At 48.5% G+C, this 21,714-nt stretch overlaps 9 protein-coding genes across 9 annotated transcripts; 6 read left to right on the top strand and 3 right to left on the bottom strand.

Moving 5' to 3' along the window:
• Positions 1-359: 359 nt before the first annotated feature.
• N7529_002169 (MRX complex nuclease subunit) lies at positions 360-2,763 on the top strand (the record flags this gene model as incomplete). Its single annotated transcript, XM_057237697.1, has 2 exons — positions 360-375; positions 428-2,763. 2 exons carry the CDS (start codon positions 360-362, stop codon positions 2,761-2,763), a joined length of 2,352 nt encoding a protein of 783 aa, XP_057100308.1.
• Positions 2,764-3,539: 776 nt separating this feature from the next.
• Positions 3,540-5,526, top strand: N7529_002168 (acyclic terpene utilization AtuA family protein; the record flags this gene model as incomplete). Its single annotated transcript, XM_057237696.1, has 3 exons — positions 3,540-3,573; positions 3,622-3,944; positions 4,000-5,526. 3 exons carry the CDS (start codon positions 3,540-3,542, stop codon positions 5,524-5,526), a joined length of 1,884 nt encoding a protein of 627 aa, XP_057100307.1.
• A 1,036-nt stretch (positions 5,527-6,562) lies between these two features.
• On the top strand, positions 6,563-8,162 carry N7529_002167 (aldehyde dehydrogenase family protein; the record flags this gene model as incomplete). Its single annotated transcript, XM_057237695.1, has 3 exons — positions 6,563-6,621; positions 6,681-7,882; positions 7,936-8,162. The coding sequence occupies 3 exons, from the start codon at positions 6,563-6,565 to the stop codon at positions 8,160-8,162; spliced, it is 1,488 nt and encodes a 495-aa protein (XP_057100306.1).
• A 541-nt stretch (positions 8,163-8,703) lies between these two features.
• On the bottom strand, positions 8,704-10,219 carry N7529_002166 (FAD-dependent oxidoreductase; the record flags this gene model as incomplete). The annotated part of the gene is made up of 4 exons (XM_057237694.1): positions 8,704-8,839; positions 8,896-8,974; positions 9,031-9,754; positions 9,818-10,219. The coding sequence occupies 4 exons, from the start codon at positions 10,217-10,219 to the stop codon at positions 8,704-8,706; spliced, it is 1,341 nt and encodes a 446-aa protein (XP_057100305.1).
• Positions 10,220-12,146: 1,927 nt separating this feature from the next.
• N7529_002165 (uncharacterized protein) lies at positions 12,147-12,792 on the top strand (the record flags this gene model as incomplete). The annotated part of the gene is made up of 3 exons (XM_057237693.1): positions 12,147-12,297; positions 12,353-12,415; positions 12,464-12,792. The coding sequence occupies 3 exons, from the start codon at positions 12,147-12,149 to the stop codon at positions 12,790-12,792; spliced, it is 543 nt and encodes a 180-aa protein (XP_057100304.1).
• A 159-nt stretch (positions 12,793-12,951) lies between these two features.
• N7529_002164 (Zn(II)2Cys6 transcription factor) lies at positions 12,952-15,207 on the bottom strand (the record flags this gene model as incomplete). The annotated part of the gene is made up of 4 exons (XM_057237692.1): positions 12,952-14,077; positions 14,124-14,515; positions 14,571-14,776; positions 14,832-15,207. 4 exons carry the CDS (start codon positions 15,205-15,207, stop codon positions 12,952-12,954), a joined length of 2,100 nt encoding a protein of 699 aa, XP_057100303.1.
• Positions 15,208-16,946: 1,739 nt separating this feature from the next.
• On the bottom strand, positions 16,947-18,679 carry N7529_002163 (putative nonsense-mediated mRNA decay protein Upf3; the record flags this gene model as incomplete). Its single annotated transcript, XM_057237691.1, has 2 exons — positions 16,947-18,369; positions 18,435-18,679. The coding sequence occupies 2 exons, from the start codon at positions 18,677-18,679 to the stop codon at positions 16,947-16,949; spliced, it is 1,668 nt and encodes a 555-aa protein (XP_057100302.1).
• A 330-nt stretch (positions 18,680-19,009) lies between these two features.
• On the top strand, positions 19,010-20,438 carry N7529_002162 (putative dipeptidase; the record flags this gene model as incomplete). The annotated part of the gene is made up of 3 exons (XM_057237690.1): positions 19,010-19,211; positions 19,270-19,482; positions 19,534-20,438. The coding sequence occupies 3 exons, from the start codon at positions 19,010-19,012 to the stop codon at positions 20,436-20,438; spliced, it is 1,320 nt and encodes a 439-aa protein (XP_057100301.1).
• Positions 20,439-20,570: 132 nt separating this feature from the next.
• Positions 20,571-21,500, top strand: N7529_002161 (uncharacterized protein; the record flags this gene model as incomplete). The annotated part of the gene is made up of 2 exons (XM_057237689.1): positions 20,571-20,945; positions 21,000-21,500. 2 exons carry the CDS (start codon positions 20,571-20,573, stop codon positions 21,498-21,500), a joined length of 876 nt encoding a protein of 291 aa, XP_057100300.1.
• Between the last annotated feature and the right edge of the window lie 214 nt (positions 21,501-21,714).

Below are 21,714 nucleotides of genomic sequence, written 5' to 3'. Positions count from 1 at the left end.
TGATTTTCCCTGCTTTCTGTTACGTTGTTTTTTCTTCTTTTGTTCTCATGAGTCACATTTTGTCTTAGCTTATTCGCTCTAGAATTTCACCCAATTCTTTCCAATCTTTCCCGACAATCGAGTTATCGCTGAAATTATTGCTGAATGGCCGTTGATCGAAACGCGTCCCGCACGTGACAGACAGCGCGATAGCTCCGTTGGATGTCGCCAAGTGCGACATTGCAAATTCGACGTAAATAATTTGCTATGGCTGATCGATAATCGCCATCCTCTCCAAGTCTTCAACATCTCATTAGTTTGATACGAAACGTTGACGCCGCAGACACCGCTTGAGACATACCCGGGATCGGCCTGCCAGCATGCCTGGAGCAAATGGTAAGACACTTTAAGTACCGACCATATTCAGCAGCTTACTGATGCCCTATAGATGCAGAAACTATCCGGATTCTCATCTCCACGGATAACCATGTCGGCTACAACGAGCGTGATCCAATTCGCGGCGACGATAGCTGGAAGAGTTTCCACGAAATAATGTGTCTGGCCAAGGAACGGGATGTCGATATGGTCCTCCTGGCGGGAGATCTTTTCCATGAGAATAAACCGTCGCGGAAGTCTATGTACCAGGTTATGCGGTCGATTCGCATGAATTGCTTCGGCGACAAGCCGTGTGAGCTGGAAATGCTCAGTGACGCAAGTGAGAACTTCCAGGGCGCATTCAATCATGTCAATTATGAGGATTTGGATATGAATGTTGCGATTCCCATCTTCTCCATCCATGGCAACCACGATGACCCCTCCGGAGAAGGTCATCTGGCTGCACTCGATCTACTACAGGTATCTGGTCTTCTCAATTACTATGGCCGGACCCCGGAGTCAGACAACATTCAGATCAAGCCTGTGTTGTTGCAGAAGGGTCGGACAAAACTTGCACTTTACGGGATGAGCAATGTTCGTGACGAGCGATTGTTCCGCACATTTCGTGACGGCAAGGTCAAGTTCTTCCAACCCTCTGTCCAGAAAAGCGATTGGTTTAATTTGATGTCTGTGCATCAGAACCACCATGCGCACACGGAGACCAGTTACTTGCCAGAGAATTTTCTTCCGGAGTTCCTTGATTTGGTTGTCTGGGGTCACGAGCATGAATGCTTGATTGACCCTAAGCTCAATCCAGAAACGAAGTTCCATGTCATGCAGCCAGGGTCATCTGTTGCGACATCTTTGGTCCCCGGAGAAGCTGTAGCCAAAAAGGTCTCAATCTTGAGTGTGACCGGTCGAGAATTCAAACACGAGCCTATTCGATTGAAGACCGTTCGCCCGTTCGTAATGCGTGAAATTGTACTATCTGAAGAAAAGGGAGCTCAAAAACTTGCGCGCAAAGAGAACAATCGAACAGAGGTGACTCGGTTCCTCATGACCATCGTTGAGGAACTGATCGAGGAGGCCAATGCGGAATGGTTGGAAATGCAAGAAGAGCGCAACGATGGCGAGGACGACGACCCGCCTGAGGTTCCACTTCCTCTTGTGCGCCTACGTGTAGAGACATCTACGCCCGAGGGAGGTGCTTATGAGTGTGAAAACCCGCAGCGATTCTCCAATCGATTTGTGGGGAAGGTTGCTAACGTGAACGACGTGGTGCAATTCTACCGGAAGAAAAAGACTGCAGGCACACGCGCGGGAGCGACATCAGTCGAGGAAGAAATTGCCGTTTCTCATCTGTCAGCTCTGGACACAGTGAAAGTCGAGCAGCTTGTGCGCGAATTCCTTTCCTCGCAATCCCTCAGCATCCTGCCACAAAACTCTTTCGGCGATGCTGTCGCTCAGTTCATTGACAAGGATGACAAACACGCGATGGAGATGTTTGTCAATGAATCTCTTGAGAGCCAGGTCAAGCATTTGTTGGCCTTGGACCGTGACGACGACGAGATGGACGACGAACAAAGAGAACAAAGCTCTTTGGTCAATGCCATGGAGAAATATCGTAGTCAAATGGAGAACATGTTCTCGAAGGGTGTTAAGAAGCGCACTCGTGGGAAGAAGCGCTTTAAGCCCAAGCCAGATGGCTGGGATTCCGAGTTCGATGGCGTGTGGGAAGATCAGCCTGGTGCATTGATTCATTCTGACAATGAGGGTGGAGATCCAGCCGAGGAAGAAGCCGCGGAAGATGGAACAGCGCCTACTCGTGGTCGTGCCGCACCTGCTACTCGTGGCCGTGGCAGGGGCCGGGGCCGGGGTGCTGCTGCCAGTGCACGCACTACCAAGGCTAAAGCTGCCCCAGAGAAAAAGACCACGAAGGATCGCAAGAAGCAAGTAGTTTCGGACGAAGAATCTGACGTGATCATGGTGGAGGACGAAGATGAGGATGATGCAGGTGCCCATGTCATTTCAGATGATGATGATGATGACGAGGACGATGATTCACAGGCACTCTTTGTCAAGCAGCCTCGCGCTGCTACTGCTGCAAGGACGCGAAAAGCCGCCCCCGCCACAATCACAAGCACTCAGCGCCGTGGACGAGCTGCTGTTTCACCAGCTCCTTCATCAGCCACTGTCGGTGGGACTGCTCCACGCCGAGCTGCTGCGCGATCCGGAAAAGCCCAGTCTACACTGAACTTCTCTGCTTCGCAAGCCAGCGCGCCCCAGTCATCACGACCTAGCCGTTCTACTCGGAACACAAGTATTATCAGCGATGGCGTCGATGACGATGATTCTGATGATGATGCGTTTGAGGAGATGCCGAGTACCAACTCAAGGCGTCGCAGATGATTTGTGATTTGCGTATGCATGTATGGAGTTAACGGAAAAATATCAGGGGTTTCAAGCCAGCGTTTCTATCTTAAGACATATCTTTTTTAATCATTTTTCTCCTAGTCACCTTATGATATCAAATGAAAGTTTGCAGCAAGTATTAGCGGCCACGAGTCAAGGGAGCAAAAAAACGAGACCAGAGTGGTCACCAAATCTGAAGGAAGGTACACCAGGCTCCAAAATTCCCAATCATATTGAAAGAGACTGCTTTCCTGGCACGGTTGGATCGTTCTGCGTCTATAGCGCATGATGATTATTTTCGATGATTTGTGATTTCTACGATATGATCTCTATATATGATATTTATTTTCTCGTCCTGTGATGAAATATAATCTGTTTGTGTCATATGGTTTTATATAGTATGTGATGATTCTATATCAATTCCTAGGTACATATCCATATATGCCACATAGTACTACATGGGTTCTATACTTCTAGATGCACGCTAGTCTCAACGCGGCAGTGTGTTTGTCTCGGTTTTCTCCCTTGGAAAGAATGATAATTGGCAAGAATGACCTGCTTGAAGGAGAAATAAGTTCTCAATGTTCTCACCCAGAAAATAATTCGTCTGTATCACCAATTCTCGGCTTGTTAGGTGACTCCCAACCCCGCATTCCTCGGCTGAACACAACCTCGGCCGCATGCAGTGTGAAAAGTACTTACTCAATATCTCTCAAGATCTCGAGAACTGGTGTTTCTCTGAAACTTACAGCAATAGGAAATCCTGAACAAAGATGACTTACAAGGGCCGACCAATTCGCATCGCAGGTAAGTCTAATTACAATTTACTTGATTCTATACAACTAACCATTCCAGGTGCCTCGGGCTCTGCCTCAGACCGCCGTCATGCTATCGCGGATTTTGCACGCCACTTTCCGACTGATCCGGTAGATGTCATTATCGCGGATTTCATGAGCGAGTTCAATATGGCTACCGCTGCAGGTCGGCGCGTGGACCAAGAGACTTCAGATGCAACAGCTCCTGCTTATGATCTTTCTTTCTTAGAGGCACTTGAGCCGGCTCTTGATGATCTGGCCAAGTATGGAATTAAACTGGCTGTGAATGCTGGGGTGACAGACACAGAGGGTCTGTATAAGGTGGTGACGCGCATGGTGCAGGCAAAGAAGTTGGACTTAAAGGTTAGGCTGCATCTCACTAGAAAACGATTGGGCTGTTGTTAACATGCTTGTGTAGATTGCGTGGGTTTCTGGAGATGAAGTTCTACCTATCATCCAGAAGGGATTGACATCTGGATCTGAATTTCGCAATGTCTATTCAGGAGAGCGATTGGCCGATTGGCCTTTTGAGCCCATATATGCCCAATGCTACCTCGGCGGTCTAGGCATTGCGGCCGCATTCGCAGATGGTGCTGATATCGTACTATGCGGTCGGGTGTCAGACGCTTCGCCAGTCATTGGGGCTGCGTACTGGTATCACGGCTGGGGACGAGATGAGCTTGATAAGCTAGCCAATGCTTTTGTGGCGGGCCATCTCATTGAGTGTAGCAATTATGTTTGCGGTGGCAACTTCACAGGCTTTAAAGCACTGGAACACGCTGGCGGTGATGGCTGGACGAACATTGGATACCCCATCGCTGAGATATCTGCCGAGGGCGACGTGGTGATCACCAAACAGGCACATGCAACCGGTGGTGCGGTCACTGTCGACACTTGCACGTCGCAGCTGCTGTACGAGATTCAAGGACCTTGGTACTATAATTCGGATGTCACCGCGGTCCTTGATGGTGTTCACTTCTCGCAGCGTGGTGTTAATCGCGTAGCTGTCCATGGAGTTCGATCCGGTCCTCCTCCACCCACCACCAAGGTTGGGATCACAGCTCGAGGGGGGTTCCAGGCCGAAGCATGGTGGTTCTTGACTGGCCTTGACATCGAAGCCAAGGCACGCATGCTGGAAGCACAGATCCGTCGGTTGCTGTCCCCCTATTCCGACAGATATACATCTCTCAAGTTTGATTTGCTTGGCTCGTCTCTCTCTGACCCGCATGATCAGAACCGAGCTACCGTGCCGTTGCGTATCGTCGTGCAGGCATTACAGGCGGATGACCTTGCGCCGACGCGTTTCCTCAAGCCAATCACAGACAACATCATGCAAGGTTACCCTGGTGCTACTTTCCACCTGGATATGCGGCAGGGATTCCCGCGTGCTGTGTTCGAGTACTATGTCAGCTTGCTGCCGCAGTCTGCAGTTCAGCACCGTGTCCACATGCCCTGGAAGTCGACAGCGACTACTAGAACTGTAAATATCTCACCACCTCCACATACCAAGACGTATCCTTCACGGCAGCCCTCGCAACCCTCCACCCAAGCCGATAGTCCTATTGACCTTGCTCATGACTTTGGTCCAACCACTCGCGGTCCGCTGGGCTGGATCGTTCATGCGCGCTCTGGGGACAAGGGCGCCGATGCAAATTGCGGATTCTGGGTGCGCCACCGGGACGAATACCAATGGTTGCGAGCGTTGTTGTCTGTCGACACAGCACAAGAATTGTTGGGGAATACCGGGCGCCAAAATCCGCAGCTAGCCGTTGAGCGTTTTGAGTTGCCCAGCCTACATGCCGTTCATTTCCTATTCCGTAATTTATTGGACCGCGGGGTTGGCGTTACCACCACGGTCGACTTTCTAGGAAAGAATGTGGCGGAATATTTGCGGGCTCGGCATGTCGATCTTCCTGTGAGGTTCTTAAACCGCGGAAAGCTTTAGTGCAGATTCCGCAACGTCGCATATTGTTAGCATATACGCTTTATAGCTAAAGAGAACATGATCTAAAGGTAGATCATGGGGTATGACTGGATCTCCTCAAATTTGAACACAACCATAAATCACCTGATTGGGCAGTTTAAGGGAGTCATGTGATACTATTCCCCTCACTTTTTCCCCAAACGTAATGAAGTACTGCACGTGTACGGAGTATGCATGTACTGTACTCCGTCTGCATGCTGCAGGGGGACCTATCAATTCGCCAATCTGATTTTTTGATGAGTAACTGCTACTTTTTTTGCTTATTCTGCTTATTCTCGGCCGGCTCCAGCATACACCGTATACATGACTTTACTCATATCTTACCAACTTGCATTTCTCCACCCGGGGGGATATTGGCCCGCGTTATATCACGATGATCACCTCTGGTCCACTGCCCCTCTTCTTCACCCTTTGACCCGAAATATGATACGAGCTTACCCTTTATTGGAAAACATTCCGCCGAATTTATTTTTAAATACTAAGATTAGCTCAACGGTATGCACGGCCAGTTTGTACTGATACTGCTTTGGGAAGTGTATCTTCATGGGGAAATATAAAGTCATTTTATCATAGCCTCGGCCTTGGAGCTCAGCCGTGACAATCTGGCCCCCTCTACCAAGCTAAGAATTGTGCCATATAATAGCGAAGGGTAAAGATAAAAAGAAAGAAAAGGAGGCAAACAGTACAGAAAGAATAGAAAAGAAACCAACGGGGAAAAAAGGGCTAGAAGAATTTCGCTATCGAATAACCCCGAGAGGTGATGGAACCTTAGGGATTTTATGGTACTTTGATTTGTAGGAGACTTCAGGCGAGACCGTAAGTACCCGCATATATTACCGTACATTACCATATAATACAATACCAAGAAGCTCAAGTGGCGTACCCTTAACCCCGCATCGAATCTGAGAAATACGTAAAAGACGTAAAAGAACCTATAAAACCTTGGATCTGTTCTCTTCTTCCTCCTACATACCACTTGTGATACCCCTGTGCAACAATGGCTCTTTCTACTTCCATCCAGACTCCTCATCTCACATATGAGCAGCCTCTCGGCTTGTAAGAATTGCTCCTCCCCCTCGGGTTATATGATTTCACTGACTAAATTAATTCCCCAGGTTCATTAACAACGAGTTTGTTCCGAGTGTCGACGGCAAGACCTTCGAGACCGTCAACCCTACCAACGAGAAGGTCATTACCTCCGTCCACGAGGCTTCCGAGAAGGATGTCGACATTGCCGTCAAGGCTGCCCGTGAGGCCTTCGAGGGTCCCTGGAAGCAGGTGATCCCCTCCGACCGCGGACGCATGCTCACCAAGCTCGCCGATCTGTTCGAGCGTGATATGGATACCATTGCTGCCATTGAAGCTCTTGACAACGGAAAGGCCGTCACTATGGCCAAGGTCGACATTGCCAACGCTGCTGGCTGTCTCCGCTACTACGGTGGTTGGGCTGATAAGATCACTGGTCAGACCATTGACACCAACCCCGAGACTCTCTCCTACACCCGCCACGAGCCCGTCGGTGTCTGTGGTCAGATCATTCCCTGGAACTTCCCTATCCTAATGTGGGCTTGGAAGATTGGTCCTGCCGTTGCCGCTGGTAACACTGTTATTATTAAGACTGCTGAGCAGACCCCTCTCTCCGGTCTGTACGCTTCTAAGCTTATCGTTGAGGCTGGTTTCCCTCCCGGTGTCATTAACGTCATCTCCGGTTTCGGCCGTGTTGCTGGTGCCGCCATCTCCAGCCACATGGACATCGACAAGGTCGCCTTCACTGGTTCTACCCTCGTTGGCCGTATGATCCTGCAGGCCGCTGCCAAGTCTAACTTGAAGAAGGTCACCCTTGAGCTCGGTGGCAAGTCCCCCAACATTGTCTTCGAGGACGCCGATATCGACAACGCTATCTCCTGGGCTAACTTCGGTATCTTCTTCAACCACGGCCAGTGCTGCTGCGCCGGTTCTCGCCTGCTGGTCCAGGAGAGCATCCACGACAAGTTCGTCGCTCGCTTCAAGGAGCGTGCCGAGCAGAACAAGCTCGGCAACCCCTTCGAGGGTGACACCTTCCAGGGTCCCCAGGTTTCCCAGCTCCAGTTCGACCGTATCATGGAGTACATCAACCACGGAAAGAAGGAGGGTGCCACCGTCGCTCTCGGTGGTGAGCGCCACGGCACGGAGGGCTTCTTCATCCAGCCCACCGTCTTCACCGACGTCACCCCCGACATGAAGATCGCCCAAGAGGAGATCTTCGGCCCCGTTATTGCTGTCACCAAGTTCAAGGATGAGGCTGACGCCATCCGCATCGGTAACGGCACCAGCTACGGTATGTAACTTCCACTCATATTATAAAAAAGTAATCACGCTAACTTCAATTAGGTCTCGCTGCCGCTGTTCACACCAAGAACATCAACACTGCCATCCGCGTGTCCAACGCTCTCAAGGCCGGTACCGTCTGGGTCAACAGCTACAACATGATCTCTTACCAGGCTCCCTTCGGTGGCTTCAAGGAGTCCGGTCTCGGCCGTGAGCTCGGCTCTTACGCCCTGGATAACTACACCCAGGTCAAGACCGTGCACTACCGCCTTGGTGATGCTCTGTTCTAAACAAATTAAATAAAAAGTTAAAATCATCTAGTGGTGAAATATAAGCCAATGATATTATGATACATGATTGGAAGTTTCCTTTTGTACATACAAATTGAAGAGCCATGTTCCTTGTCAACCCAATCACATTCTCTACATGTGTTTATCCAATACAGCCCCAGACCGGACTTCTAAGCGAAGTAAGTAACCGTGAAACATTGATTTCTAAACGGTTTCGCTGCGGGACAAAGTACCCCGCGCATTTCTGCTCGGTCTGCTCGGTCTGCTCGGTCTATCTCCCACCGAGCTCGGGACGCGTCAACTCCGGGGTCAAGTGGACTCGGGATGATTATATTGTTCTAGAATGATTTCCATATCCGAGTGGAGCCGGTAAATCAATACAGTACGGAATTATCTAGGGTGATGACTAGTTGGATCGTGGCGATGTTACAAGACTGGGTATGTACGTGTTATGCATTTATCACGAAAATGTACAGTAAGCTAAACAATTACAAATGATCAATGACCAATGACTGGTTTCTCTTTCTTGTCCTCTTGTTCTTTACGCCCCAACTGCGCCGATCGTGATGCCGTTCGGTAGCTCTAGTCCGATGGGTAGTCCGTGTAGGTACTTGTCGGCGTATGTTGCCCCGCGCTTCTCGGCGAGTTTTTCTTCGATGTCTCGGTACATGTCATAGCTGGTATGGTGTTAATTTTGATAGGAGCATCTTAATTAGGGTTTGTTTGAACTTACGCATTCATCTCTTCGATCGTTAGGACCTTCTTCGCATCCTCGACCTTATATGTGGGGATATCTTTGTTGACAGAGAACCCTGCACATCGTGTTAGCATGCCCCTTTTACGAAAAAAATGCACAAAATTCACTCACCAATTCGTTCGTTGATGTTATATGCTGCCTTGGCGGCTGCGGCTTGCACCCTTGTCACACGGGGCAGACGCACCTCCTCATATACAGTAAGGGCTTGGGCAATATTTCCATTGAAGTATCGCTTGTCAAACAGGATCCCAAGAGCAGCCGCATCCTCGATGGCCATGCATGCACCCTGGCTCTGGTGAGGCATCATCGGGTGTCCAGCATCACCGAGCAGACAAGTGTTACCACGCTGGAGATATGGGTATGGGTCGTGAACCCAGAGCCGCCAAGGCTTAATCTCTGATCCAATCTTCAAGTGGTTGAATACTTGTCGGTCAAGTTGGGGGTATGGATTGAGGAGTTCCTCGACTGGGCGGTCTTCGGCTCCCCACGCTTGTGTTGAGTAGTCACCTTGCTCTCGTGGGAAGAAGCAGTAGTATGAAAGGAGTTTGCCGCCGTTGCAAGGAGATAGGACGATCTTGTCCCATTTGCCCTCTTGGCCGCCCCAGTATTCCAGTGCGCTGTTCTCGGAGTAGTTGACCAAGCCGAGCCTGACTGCATCCTCGGTCTTGACATTTGTGTGTAGGCAGCTCTGATCAGAGGCCTGCTTCTCTGGTGTGATACCGAGAATCCCTCGGACGGCTGATCCAATACCGTCGGCACCAATGATGAGATCGTGGTATGCGATATCTCCGTTTGTGAAAGCAATCTTGCCGGTCTTAAGATCGATATCGCTACACTAGATGTCAAATATTTCAGTATATGATAAACCAACTGCATTCGGGCATAGTTGCAAGCCTACCTTGTGGTTGACCTTCAATGTTGCTGGGGCTCCCTCGCCTTCACCCATCGCTGCATCTTTCAGCATGGCGTGCATATACTGTCGATGAAACATGTTGTAGGCATATCCCCAACGTTTCTCGTAATCGTCCAAATCGTACACACTGACAGGCTCACCCGTCTTCCAATCGCGGTTGATAAGCTTCTTCAATACAACAGGGTCACCCTTTGCAATGTCCACTTTCCATTCATGAAGCCAGCGGGTTCCGTTGGCAGCACAGGAAACAGAAGCGCCAACTTCACCTGCGAAATCTGACTTCTCGTAGATGGTCACATTGTGTCCAGCACGGCGGAGAGCAACGGCAACGGACATGCCTCCAATACCGCCACCGACCACACCCACGTTGAGACTTTTCCAGCCCATGTTGTATGATGATTTTGATACAGGTCGAGATGTGTGGATGTTTGGATGTCGAAGTAATCCGGAACATGGAACATACATTCTCTTATAGTATTCCCTTATCACTTCCAATGTTCGTATTCTATCTATGGCGGATGCTGCACTCGTCGGGTCGCGGACCGCGCACGGTTATTCCCGGATCCACTGATCTATCCGGTTCTTGCTGGACCCTAATCGCCGGGCATTGCCCAGGTGGACGCCGTAGTTGAGTCAGTACCTTTTGTATTGCGCTTAGATACAAAAGGTACATCTGTTAAGTCCTTGATTTTCAAGGCTAAGAAGAGTGGTGATAAGAAAAGTCGTAAGATAGATTTTATTCTACCTAACTGCTAACATATCCTATAGTCATAGGCTTTGACCCCCAAAGAGAGATGGTTCTGTATATATCTATTTGAAATAGGCACCTCGGTTTACGAAGGTGTACTATGACAGATATAAGAGTAGCAGTTAATTGTTATATAAACTTTAACGACAAAAGACAAATAAAGTAGACTAGAAAGATATCTTTCATGTGTAAGCTCCATATAAAAGGCACAAGATCAAATGTCAGACTGCTTTTGTTGCGCCTCTTCGTCAAGAGGAATAGATTTCGCTGTGAAAACCTTTTCGCCATCACAGTCGGATCCATTACCCTCATCTCACGCTGCAACGTACCACCAGATTACTTTGACATTACTTACCCCTAGCTGCCGCATAGTAACCATAAGATGCTCTGTGAGATTTTGATATGAGCGAGCCTTATCTGGATCGTGTCCCTGCGCGTCCTTAGGAGGGGCTCGGGTTTGCATTTCGACAGGGTGGAAGTGGGCTTTGAAGCCAGTCTCTTCATGTGTTTCACGTAACGCGGCCTCGAATCGAGATTCATCACAGTTGCGACACCCTCTTGCGAGGAGCCATTCATTCAAATTATGATAGTGTATAAGGTATACTATGTTGTTCATGGGATAGCTCGAAGACGATTACCCCGCAGCTCTCGACAAATCCTTCCGAGGTGTACTGGGTGGTTGTGTAGAGTGACTGTGCCATACTTAGTGGCGAAGCAGCTAACGTAATTAACCACCGAGGAATCCAGTGCAAAACACTTGGTAAATCTGATATATTCTACATTTCTATCTCAACAACCATGTTTTCGATTTAGCTCCTTTTTTGTCGACAGTAATAGATAAGACTCATGAGCACCAGATACTAGTTTCAAAGGAGAGTAGAAGGCTATTTTATCACCCATTTCGAAATTACTGAAAACTATGTTATTACAGACTAGGAATGTATATATCAGAATCTTGAAGCTATGATTTTTCTTCAATTCCCTAAAGAGACTAGATATCACTCAGAAAGTATTATTCTTTAAAGAGGACTTCCTATAAGCCATAGTTGTTGAGATATTAAGTTGTAATTTATCGCATTTACTATGTGTTTTGCGCTAGACCACTCGATGGTGTGGACCACTCGGTGATTAATTACGTTGACTAGTGTAAGTTAGTACTAAGTGATTCACACTTGTCAGCATGTGTTTACCCTCAGGTTAAATCCGATATTGGGTTGGTATTTGCAGAATCAACATTCGGGGGGTTAGGTCGCCAATCGCTTTCACAACCCTGTAAACAAATGCTCTTGGCAATCCAGCTCTTCAGTACCTACATCTGCAACTACTCGAAACAATCCGATACTTGTATTTCGTTCTCATTTGACAATGATACCTCTGCTTACTTTACTGGTCCCGGTCGCTAGCCGATCAAACCGGCTAGACATCCCATTATTAGTTAGAGGCCAGTTTCAGCCATCGAGTGGTAAACTCAAGCCGCGTCATCTGTGAATTTGTCGGGCTTTAGGATATAACTACACAGCAAGCACTGATATTCGTTTGTCCCTGAGAATATCGGAACCTCCAGAAATGAAGTTCAATATATTTGCCAATTTGGCTTTGGCATCACAGGCCTTCGCTGCCTCTCAGTCTGCACTACAAAAGCGCTATCCAACAGGATCTTTCTCTCTTCTTGCCTACGGTGTTAGCTCAGGGCCTGTTAGCGTGTTCTATTCTGATGGTGTGTTTAAATCTTTTTGCATCACATAAAGTCTCTTTTCTAATGGGACATCTAGGTCTTGCATATGTCGGCGACGCTTCTCGGTGGGAGTCTGGATTGGTAACTACCGATGTTACATGTATGAATTGCTCCATTCTTGTTGTCTTTGCCTCTGCTAATTTCTCAGTCGTTTTCAACAACACTCATGTTATTGCCACGGCCACTAACAAAGATTACACCTTTGGTGATGAAACATTCCTCTATATTCGCCCCACGGCCAACAAGGTGCTGCCTGTGGGATTCACTGGGAATAATATTGATGCACCTGATGATGCCGTAGCAGGCCCGTTCATTTTCTACGGGGCCTATCTCATGTGGGAAGCTGATAGTGGCCTCTTGAGTGATTCGTTCCGTCTCAAAGAGACAAACGTGAGCAATATCTACCAGCTTTACTGGGATACCTCGAATCTGTACCCATCTGGGTATCTGACTCCCACTATAAAATCGTCGATTTGAGTGGAACAGAGATGAAATTGGCAGTTCTCTTCCTCAGCGCTCAGTATTTGAGTAGTCTTTGTTTTCTGGTAAAGCACATGAGTGTCTTGATTCGTGCGAGTTTTGTTCGGGTATGTGGTATATGTACATATTGTGATTGTAGTACAACGCAGTGAATCATCACATAGCAGTTGACTCGGTGAGAAAAGGGAAACTATCCCATAGCGGTAAATCCATACCTTCCCAGTCAAACAAAGCACCGTCAGCCAAGGATGGTGTAACAGTACCTATTCCACCGTCCGGCTGTAACCACGGGTATGATGGAACACTATGGGTCAAATGTGGAGTGGTATTGTTTGTCTGTTCATCTCCTTCGTTGTGTGTCCGCGGAGTTGCTGGGTTATCGCTCAAGCTAAAGATCCGACTGACATACTGACTTCGACGCCGTCGAGCTTGGGCTGCGAGTTGCTGACGTTGTTGAATTATGGCCGATTCTAGCATATTTGTTATATCTAGGTAATGAGCCGCTTGGGCAGACTGGGATGCCAGCATGCGCAGGATAGTGATAGCCCCGCGGAAAGCATCATCAACTTCGGAATCAATATCACGGTGGGCGAACATTGAGAACCCGAGGACAAGGGCTGCCGCGAATATGAACGCTCTATTGTTAATGTCAGTCGCAGATTTTTGAATTGGAAATTCCAGAGTAACAAACTTGAGAATACACATATTCCGAAGCATAAGTCCAGACTGGTGAACTTCCAGGCATGTTTGTAGCATGTAGATTGCTGAGTCAATACATGCAGCCGCAAGCCGGGAGTGAGCCGGGTCCTCTTCCAGTGATTCGCTGGGTCCCCCAGTCGAAAGGCTATGGTGTAACCGGGTCAACCGAACACTTAGGGTCGATATAAGAAATGGCCGAGTGACTAGGATCACTGCGAAATGGTATGAACACGCGACATGCATATTACCGAGTGCGTGCTCTCGAGCAGCGCTTTCGTGTTCATGTTGCAAAGAAGAAGTTCTCAGCGATTGAGGTAAACACTTGCTCCAGGTGTTCAGTCTGCCTAGTAAGAAGTCTGCGGTCTCAGCTGATGCAGCCTTGTCGCCATAAAGGCGATGGATTATTTCATCCAATATTAATGATAAATGATACGAAGCCACCAAGCCAGATTCAGGGAATGGCGTCCCTATCCAATTGGGCTCTTCCCGATTTTCGGGTAGAAGGGGTGAGATAGTCGATGGCCTTCCAAGTATCGAACTGACGAGCAGGTCAAGAACACAAAGACTCATCCATAGATGTAGCCTATGGGCGATCAGCCAAATGATGTAAATAGATGAAATAGGCTTACCGCTCGTTGCTGTCATCGCGACTTGTTGACCCCGAAGTAACTTCATGAAACCCCAGGGCCACTGCTGCTCGGGATGCCACACCCAGATACATAAAGGCCGCGTTCCGACGACATGCCCCGAGCATGTAAAACGACATAAGCAAGAAAACTCGCACTAAATCCATGCTAGGATCTTCTAGAAAATTGGCAAACGTTCTCCGTTGACCGCGCGCAAAGTAAAACCTCTCTGTTTGAAGGATTTCTGAGTCTTTCGAGCGTGACTGGGCTCCGATGGCGACCATAAGATCCAGAATAGCTGCCCTCGTCTTTTCTCGGTCGGATTTTGGATCTCTGGAGTTTGACAGTGAAAGCATCATGTCATCATCACATCCTATATCAAGGAAGCCGCTAGTCTTACGGCTTATTAGTATCTAGATTGATGGGTTATCGGATCGGCACTTTTCTTACCGCCGCGTCATAATTCTCAATGAAGTGGCATTTCTCTTCGGCATTGCAAGGTTCTTCGGTGAGATTCAGCAGGTCATGATGGGCTTCTGTTTCTAGCATATCCTCACTCCTCCCATTATGGGAGAATTGTGAGGGTCCGATATGCTGGGTCACCGTATCCCGAAGCAGTTGGAGGAACGACAATGAAGCGGCTTTTCCAACGTATACTATAGCATTTGTTAATGCAAGTCGGGTATTGAGATATTATGTCATATAATATACCTCTCTCCCCTTGCAGGTTGCGGAGCATTCGCGGATGCGTCCGATGTGTGGCTTCAGGCGAATGCGATCCCGCCTCCGGTGTATGAACTTCATGATTAGGTGTCACTGCATCTTGTGTCTGTGATTTCAATGGACTCTGTAGGCCCAGTCCCGATCCGATTTCTAACGGGGCTGCCTCGGTTGGTCGAGAAACAGGGATGGGGCGGCTACGGAGGCCAGATAAGGACTTGAAAGGGGTGCATGAGCCGCCACGTCCCTTATGGATGCAGTTGGTGCAAGGGAAAAAGCCACTACATCGCTTTTTCGATGCACGACAGGCTGTGCATGCAGTATTGGCCCGCAGACGATTTTCCGGATGTACCTTGGGGCGCGCCATGCTTGCAAAGTCCAAAAGTCTGGGGATTGCGATCCCCGCATACCGAAGGCGATAAGCGATAAGAGGTGCGCGGCCCGACAAATTTCGGAAGAAACTGTTGGATTTCTATGGAGTTGAGTAATTACAAATGTAAGTTTTCCCTTGAGGAAGTGAGCTGATACTTATGAGGGTCTTCAATCTGAAATGTTATAATGGACCCTTGTTGTGCAACAAACGGGCCGCGTCTTTCACATATGTACATGAACACGACGAACATGTCTATAAATCAGGTCGCATTGAATACGATCAAAAGGAAATTTTAAATTTGAAAGAATATAAGAGTCATGTTGTTCCTCTTAAGGTATCATTGGCTCCTTGCCAGAAATGTGGAATCATATTTGCAAACAATAATGATGTACAATGCCTGCAACACGGAGCAAATATATATATTGTGTCCTCCCTAGGTAAAAGCATATAGCATATGTCTAGCCCGATGCTAACCTTGGAAATCGATCATTAATTTTCCTACATAGATAGAACAATATATTTTATTTTGAAACGGACTATTCTCTAGTGTTTTTTTTTAAAAGAAAAATAATGAACAAACAGTTTAAGATTATGCATGGTCAATACAGCCAATATAACTTAACACACACCATGGTTGTACGGAGTACGGAGTGTATGTACAGTACATTGGCAATTCGGGAAGCCGAGAATGAACCGACCAATCATTTTCCAGCCATCATCAAGCCGAAACAGAGAGTCGGTGGGAGCCTTAGCCAAAGCACTGGCCATTTGACACATAGAATCAGCAAATAATCAGGTAATGCGAATAGAAAAGACCATGATAGTATCAGAAACAACGGAGTAGCAAAGGACGCTATTGAAATCTCTGCGGCGGGCCTGTCGGGATGATCCACTATGAATGAGTACTAGTATGTGGTTGGTCAGCTTGGACAGCTGGACCCCACCAGAACAAAAGCAAACCAAGCAAACCAAGCAAATTAGTCAAACTTTCAGCAAACTCGCTTAGCGTTAGCGCGGAACCCAGAAGATATAAAAGAGGCCAGGCCCCCGAACCTTCTTCTCTTTTTCAAGCGACTCTACGTATGTTTATCCCACCCCATACAGTTGGCAATCCTCTGGATTCCACTGTCACAACCATTTCTGAACATCTCACTGACCGTTCCCCAATAGTTCAAAGAATCACTTTAGAGTAGACGTCCTCTTTCTAAGCTCTTTAAAAGAGCCACAGAATCTCCACCCTTGCTGATGACTATATGTCCTCGATGCCCTAAAGTGAAACCTTTTTACTTCCGCCTCGACTGTCACGCGTGCTGTTCGCAGTGTCTGTGTTTCGGTCCAGGGAGTGGTGATGATCTTTACCAGGTCTCGGTGTCTGACTTCGGTCGGCTGGTCCTGGTGGGTGTCGAGGAGGTCTGAAAGGTCCCCTTCCATTTTGGTTGACGTGGAGTTTTGTGTGTCTTCGAGATAAAGAACCATCAATTATATTTTTTTTACAACCTATATTTTCTCTGTAAACTACTATTGTTTTTTTGATATATGTTGCTGTAACTTTGGCCCTAAATAGAAGCCCAATATTCCACAAACCTTATGCCGGTGATTTTAGTATAACCGTTCCAAGGCTGTTTATGGAAACAAAATCTTGTTTAGCCTCCCAGGCCGTCGTATACTCATCACAAATATCAGCATCTCTTCGGGTATCATATCTCATGAACTGCTAAACGCTAAACCACCAATCATGTAGATTTTGCCTCTCCAGTCGCCTTCTCCGAAGATCCACCTCCTTTCGGCCCCTTGTTCCGTGAACCACGTCCTCCACGAGATCCACGTGAGGAACCCGTATTGCCTCCCACACTCCCAGCTGCACCAGCTCCGGCCCCAGCTCCACTCCCAGCTGGTTCACCAGTAGCAACAGCAACCGTTTTGGCTTTGTTCGCACTGAACGCCTCGCGACCCTTGCGAGATTTCTCACTGCCGGGATTCTCCTTGCGCTCTAGGACCACTACTTGACTCTGTGCCACCGATACAGGACTGGCAGCGATGGCCTTGCGAAGTGCTTCCGGTTCGGCGAAGTCAACATATCCAAATCCTTTCTTTTTGTCGATCTCCACCTTGGTTACTGCCCCAAATGAGTTGAATGCGGACTCGAGAAGTGCCTCGGTCACACCTTGCGAGGGATTTGCATGCTTGAGGAATGCCTGCTTCGCATTGGACGGCGCCTTGGGTTTGCCGCCTTTGGACTTCGCCGGCAAATTTGCGGGCGTAGGGGGAGCATCGGTTCGGGAAGAAGACTCGCCATCCTTTGACTTTGTATTATTGGATGTAGCCGGGGTGTTTTTGGCTGGCTTGGCTTCCTTTTTCGGCATCTCGCCTGTAGGAATAGATGATTCTCGGGAGCTTTCGTTCTTAGGAGACGCAGTATCAGTTGCAGCACCTTTGCCGCGTCGCCGTCCGCCAGAGGCTATGAGACCAAGATCCCGCTGAAGAATTTTGGTTGCCGCTGCGGCGTTTCCGCGTTCCCTCTTCCGCTCAGGAGCTGCGCCTGGTTCCTTCGTAGAGGTTGAAGTGGCGCCTGACTTGCCTGCCTTGGTGCTAGAAGCATTTCCCTTAGCTGATTTTGCAGAGTCCTTGCTGGTCTTTTCGCCCTTGACCTTCTTGTCGGAAGAGGTTGCAGGGCTTTCCCTATCAGCCCGTTGCAAAAGTTTTTTGGCCTGCACCTTCTCCTGCTTTGATTCTTTCTCCGACCGACTGTGCTTGGATTTTGACCCTGAACCGTCCTTGGACTTGCTCGCTTTTTTATCCTTGATGAATTGTACCAGAGGGGTAGTCATTACGGCTTCCTTCTTCCTTTCTTCACCATCGGCTGGAGAGTCTACACCCGCAGGCCTGGAAATGGGTTGGGTGAGGCTTTCCAGGAAAGCAATGAAGTCCGAATCTTGGTCTATCGTGCCTTGACGAGCATCCTTGCGAGAACGACTGCCGGGAGTTTTGGCGTAGGGTGCAAACTCCAGCGAAGGAGGCCCAAGTAGAATGGGGTCGTGGAGAGTGTTGCGGGCATCCTGGAACGAGGCCTGTCGCACTGTGTCAGAGAGTGCCGCGACAAATTCGGTAGAGACAACGTGGATGTAAGCTCTTGATGGGCGGGATGGCTTGTTGGGGCTAGTCACAACGGTCCTGTCAGTTCAAACTCCTTACAGCTCTCGTCGGCAGATGATATATCGTACTCTTTTGACACTTTGCCAGGCTTGAATTGGAGCCAGTCAACCTTTCCCGCTCCAGTCTTCCATTGCCCTCCGAGAGCACTTTCCAGCTCTGTCTGTGTCAGTCCTGGCGGTAGGCGTCGAATGAGAAGTTTGAGGCGAGGAGCGGGAGGCTTGGGCGCCTTCTTTGCGGGTGTTCCAGAGCCCGACTTCTGTGTGGCCGCCGCTGAGATGGGCAGTAGTCCGGCTGTGTTTTTGCCTTGTGGCATATTGAGAATATGCAATTTTGGTTGAAGTGTGGGGTTTTATCCCAGTGAAAGACCGAGATACATTAATAATGGAAGGAATGAGGGAACTCTGATTGACAGTGATAAACTACGAGGGGATCATCAAAGGCGGTGTAAACAGTGTAGTTACCGCCTTGATCAAATCAGGAGCTCCCGCGGGTACCCGAAGCAGGTGCCCAGCTCAGGAGCGCTTGGGGGCGAGATCATCCCTGAACGCTGGGTTGGACAGGGAAGATGTCATTGTGCTTATCAGTGACTTCCCCCATCTCACCCTCCCCCTCTCTCTCCCCCTCCCTCTCACAATAATACACAATGACTGAAGAAAAGAGCAATTTGTTAGAAAGCCAGGAGGAACCGCCCATGAGACAGACAAGCAAACCATGCACTCGGATTTGGTCTCTGTTTCTCTGCGCCATCCTAGCTATCGCTTGGTTTACCAAACCACATTTATCGTGCTCCCCACTCAGCATCGAGGGCAGGGTACAGAAAATATTGTCTCGGACTCCATTGATCGGTAAGGACCTAGGAGAAAAGTAAAAAAGTATATTGATTAGGATTAACATATTGGACAGACGGTCATGATGACTTCCCTATCTTCATTCGAGAGGTCTTCCAGAACCATATCAATGATCGGAATTTCACTGAAGCTTTTCTCAAGGGCACACTACCTGGCCATGTTGATATCCCTCGATTGAAGAAGGGCAGAGTTGGTGGTACTTTTTGGAGTGTCTTCGTGCCTTGCCCGAAGAATGGCTCCGACTTCTCCGACGAGAACTACGCAGCCAGTAAGTGAAATATTTGTCATGAGCCACACCATGTACTCATCATAATTATAGGCGTGCGGGAGACCATGGAACAGGTGGATGTTATGTCGCGCGTTCAGCGAGCTTATCCCAACGTCTTTTCCGCCCCGCCAAATGGTACCACTGCCTTGTCTGCTTTTCGCGAAGGGAAGATAATATCCCCGCTGGGTATCGAGGGATTGCATTCAATCGGCAACTCTCTATCTCACCTACGAATCTTTTACGAACTGGGTGTATCATACGCAACTTTGACGCATAATTGCCACAACCGGTATGCCGATGCTGCCGTTCTTGAAGTTCCCGGCGGCATCCAAAAATCCGATCCCCTCTGGCATGGTGTCAGCAAAGAAGGCGAAAAGCTGGTTTTTGAGATGAACCGTCTTGGTATGATTGTTGATTTGGCTCATGTGAGCACCGACACTATGCGTGATGTACTTGGCTCTGGCAAGTCCGAATGGACCGGTAGCCGAGCTCCAGTAATTTACAGTCATAGCTCTGCATATGCGCTCTGTCCACACCCGCGTAATGTGCCCGATGACATTCTGAAGCTGGTTGGGGAGAAGCGCTCCCTAGTTATGGTCAATTTCTCACCTGACTTTATTTCTTGCACAGCTTCTGACGGTGCAAATGGTATACCCGATGAAGATCCTGAGAATGCAACTCTGGAAAGGGTTGTTGATCACATTCTACATATTGGAAATCTCATAGGCTTCGAGCATGTTGGTATAGGTAGCGATTTTGATGGTATCCCCACGGTTCCTCGGGGACTGGAAGATGTGTCCAGATTCCCGGCCTTGATCGCAGAGTTGCTCAATCGCGGAGTCAGTGATAAAGATGCAGGCAATATAGCGGGAGGTAATCTGCTCAGGGTATGGAAGGAGGTTGAAGAGGTTGCTCTGGAGATGCAGGCTGAAGGTGCATTGCCCGCGGAGGATTGATTAACGACCACCTTTATGGGTGATCCAAAATTGTAAATAGATATTGAAATCGCACCATATGCAAAAGAACCCTTGATCTGTTTTCAAGCCAGATCATCTTTGTCATAGTTAATGATGAGGTTTATGCCCGGAATGTCAGGCGACGATCGCTTCAGATATCCGCTTACGTCAGCGGTTCAAGCCCTGGAGATCAATATCTTTCAACGGGTTTCTCATGATGCTCTGCCAGTCATGTCTAGGAGAACGCACACAAAGCTCAAAGGAGCACCGGACTACGACGATCCCGAATTCTGGAATACACGCTTTGCCACTGGTGAAGATGTCGGCGAATGGTTAAATTCTGGCGAGGCCCTTCTGGAGGCCGTTTTAGCCGACCTAGGAAATCGCTCTAGTGTTATCTTAGGTAAAGTTCCTCGCGTCTTACATCTTGGTCCTGGTGTTTCAAAACTAGGATGTACTCTACGTGATAAGTGCGTAGAACGGGAATGGCAGGGGAACGGAATTGTGGTAAGGCTCTCGTATACAATGATTGGCCCCGGATCCGACTAACACGTCTGGTAGAACGCTGATTTCTCGACCGAAGCCGTTCGCATTGGAAGTGAATTTGAGCGCACAAAGAATCCCATGCATGCAATGCAATGGATGCGTGCTGACTTGCGCTTATGGAAAGAGGTCTCTGTCCTAAGTGAATTTGCACCTTTTGACGTGATCTTGGACAAGAGTACCAGCGATGCAATCTCAACCTCTGGCGACTTGAAAATCAACTCTGACGAAGAGCTCTTGGCCAATTGTCCAATAGTTATCGACATTTTGTCCAGGTACCCGGGCGCCACATTGTCGCCAGTGGAGCTCTTGGCTTTACAACTTGTCCCTTTAACTGAAAAGGGTTCGGCATGGATGGCTCTTTCATACTCGACCATGCGATTCGAAGGACTCAACTTCATGGCCGAATACTGGACACTACGATCTCGCATAGCCTTGAAGGCTCCCGCTGGGCCCGTTTCCTCCTCGACCCATACACCGGAAGTATTCCATTGGTTGTACATTTTGGAGCGAAAATAACGAACTACACCCTTCTCCAAATGATGCAAATAGGTCCGCAGGTTTTCATGTCTACAAAGCTGTGTCTGCTGCATCGTGGGCCGTCATTTCGGTCCGGGCTAGCAATTTATCGTCATACAAGGCGGAAGCTAAAGGTAACGCGAGCGCGACATCTCCCAGGGATGATTTCAACACACCCTTACGACCTTTCAACCAGTTGGCTACATGTACATCC

Source organism: Penicillium soppii, assembly GCF_028829465.1.
Source record: "Penicillium soppii strain IBT 18220 chromosome Unknown utg000003l, whole genome shotgun sequence".
In the NCBI taxonomy this organism is placed as follows: Eukaryota; Fungi; Ascomycota; class Eurotiomycetes; order Eurotiales; family Aspergillaceae; genus Penicillium; species Penicillium soppii.
Note: the sequence above shows the minus strand (reverse complement) of the source record. Positions and strands in the feature narration are given on the sequence as shown.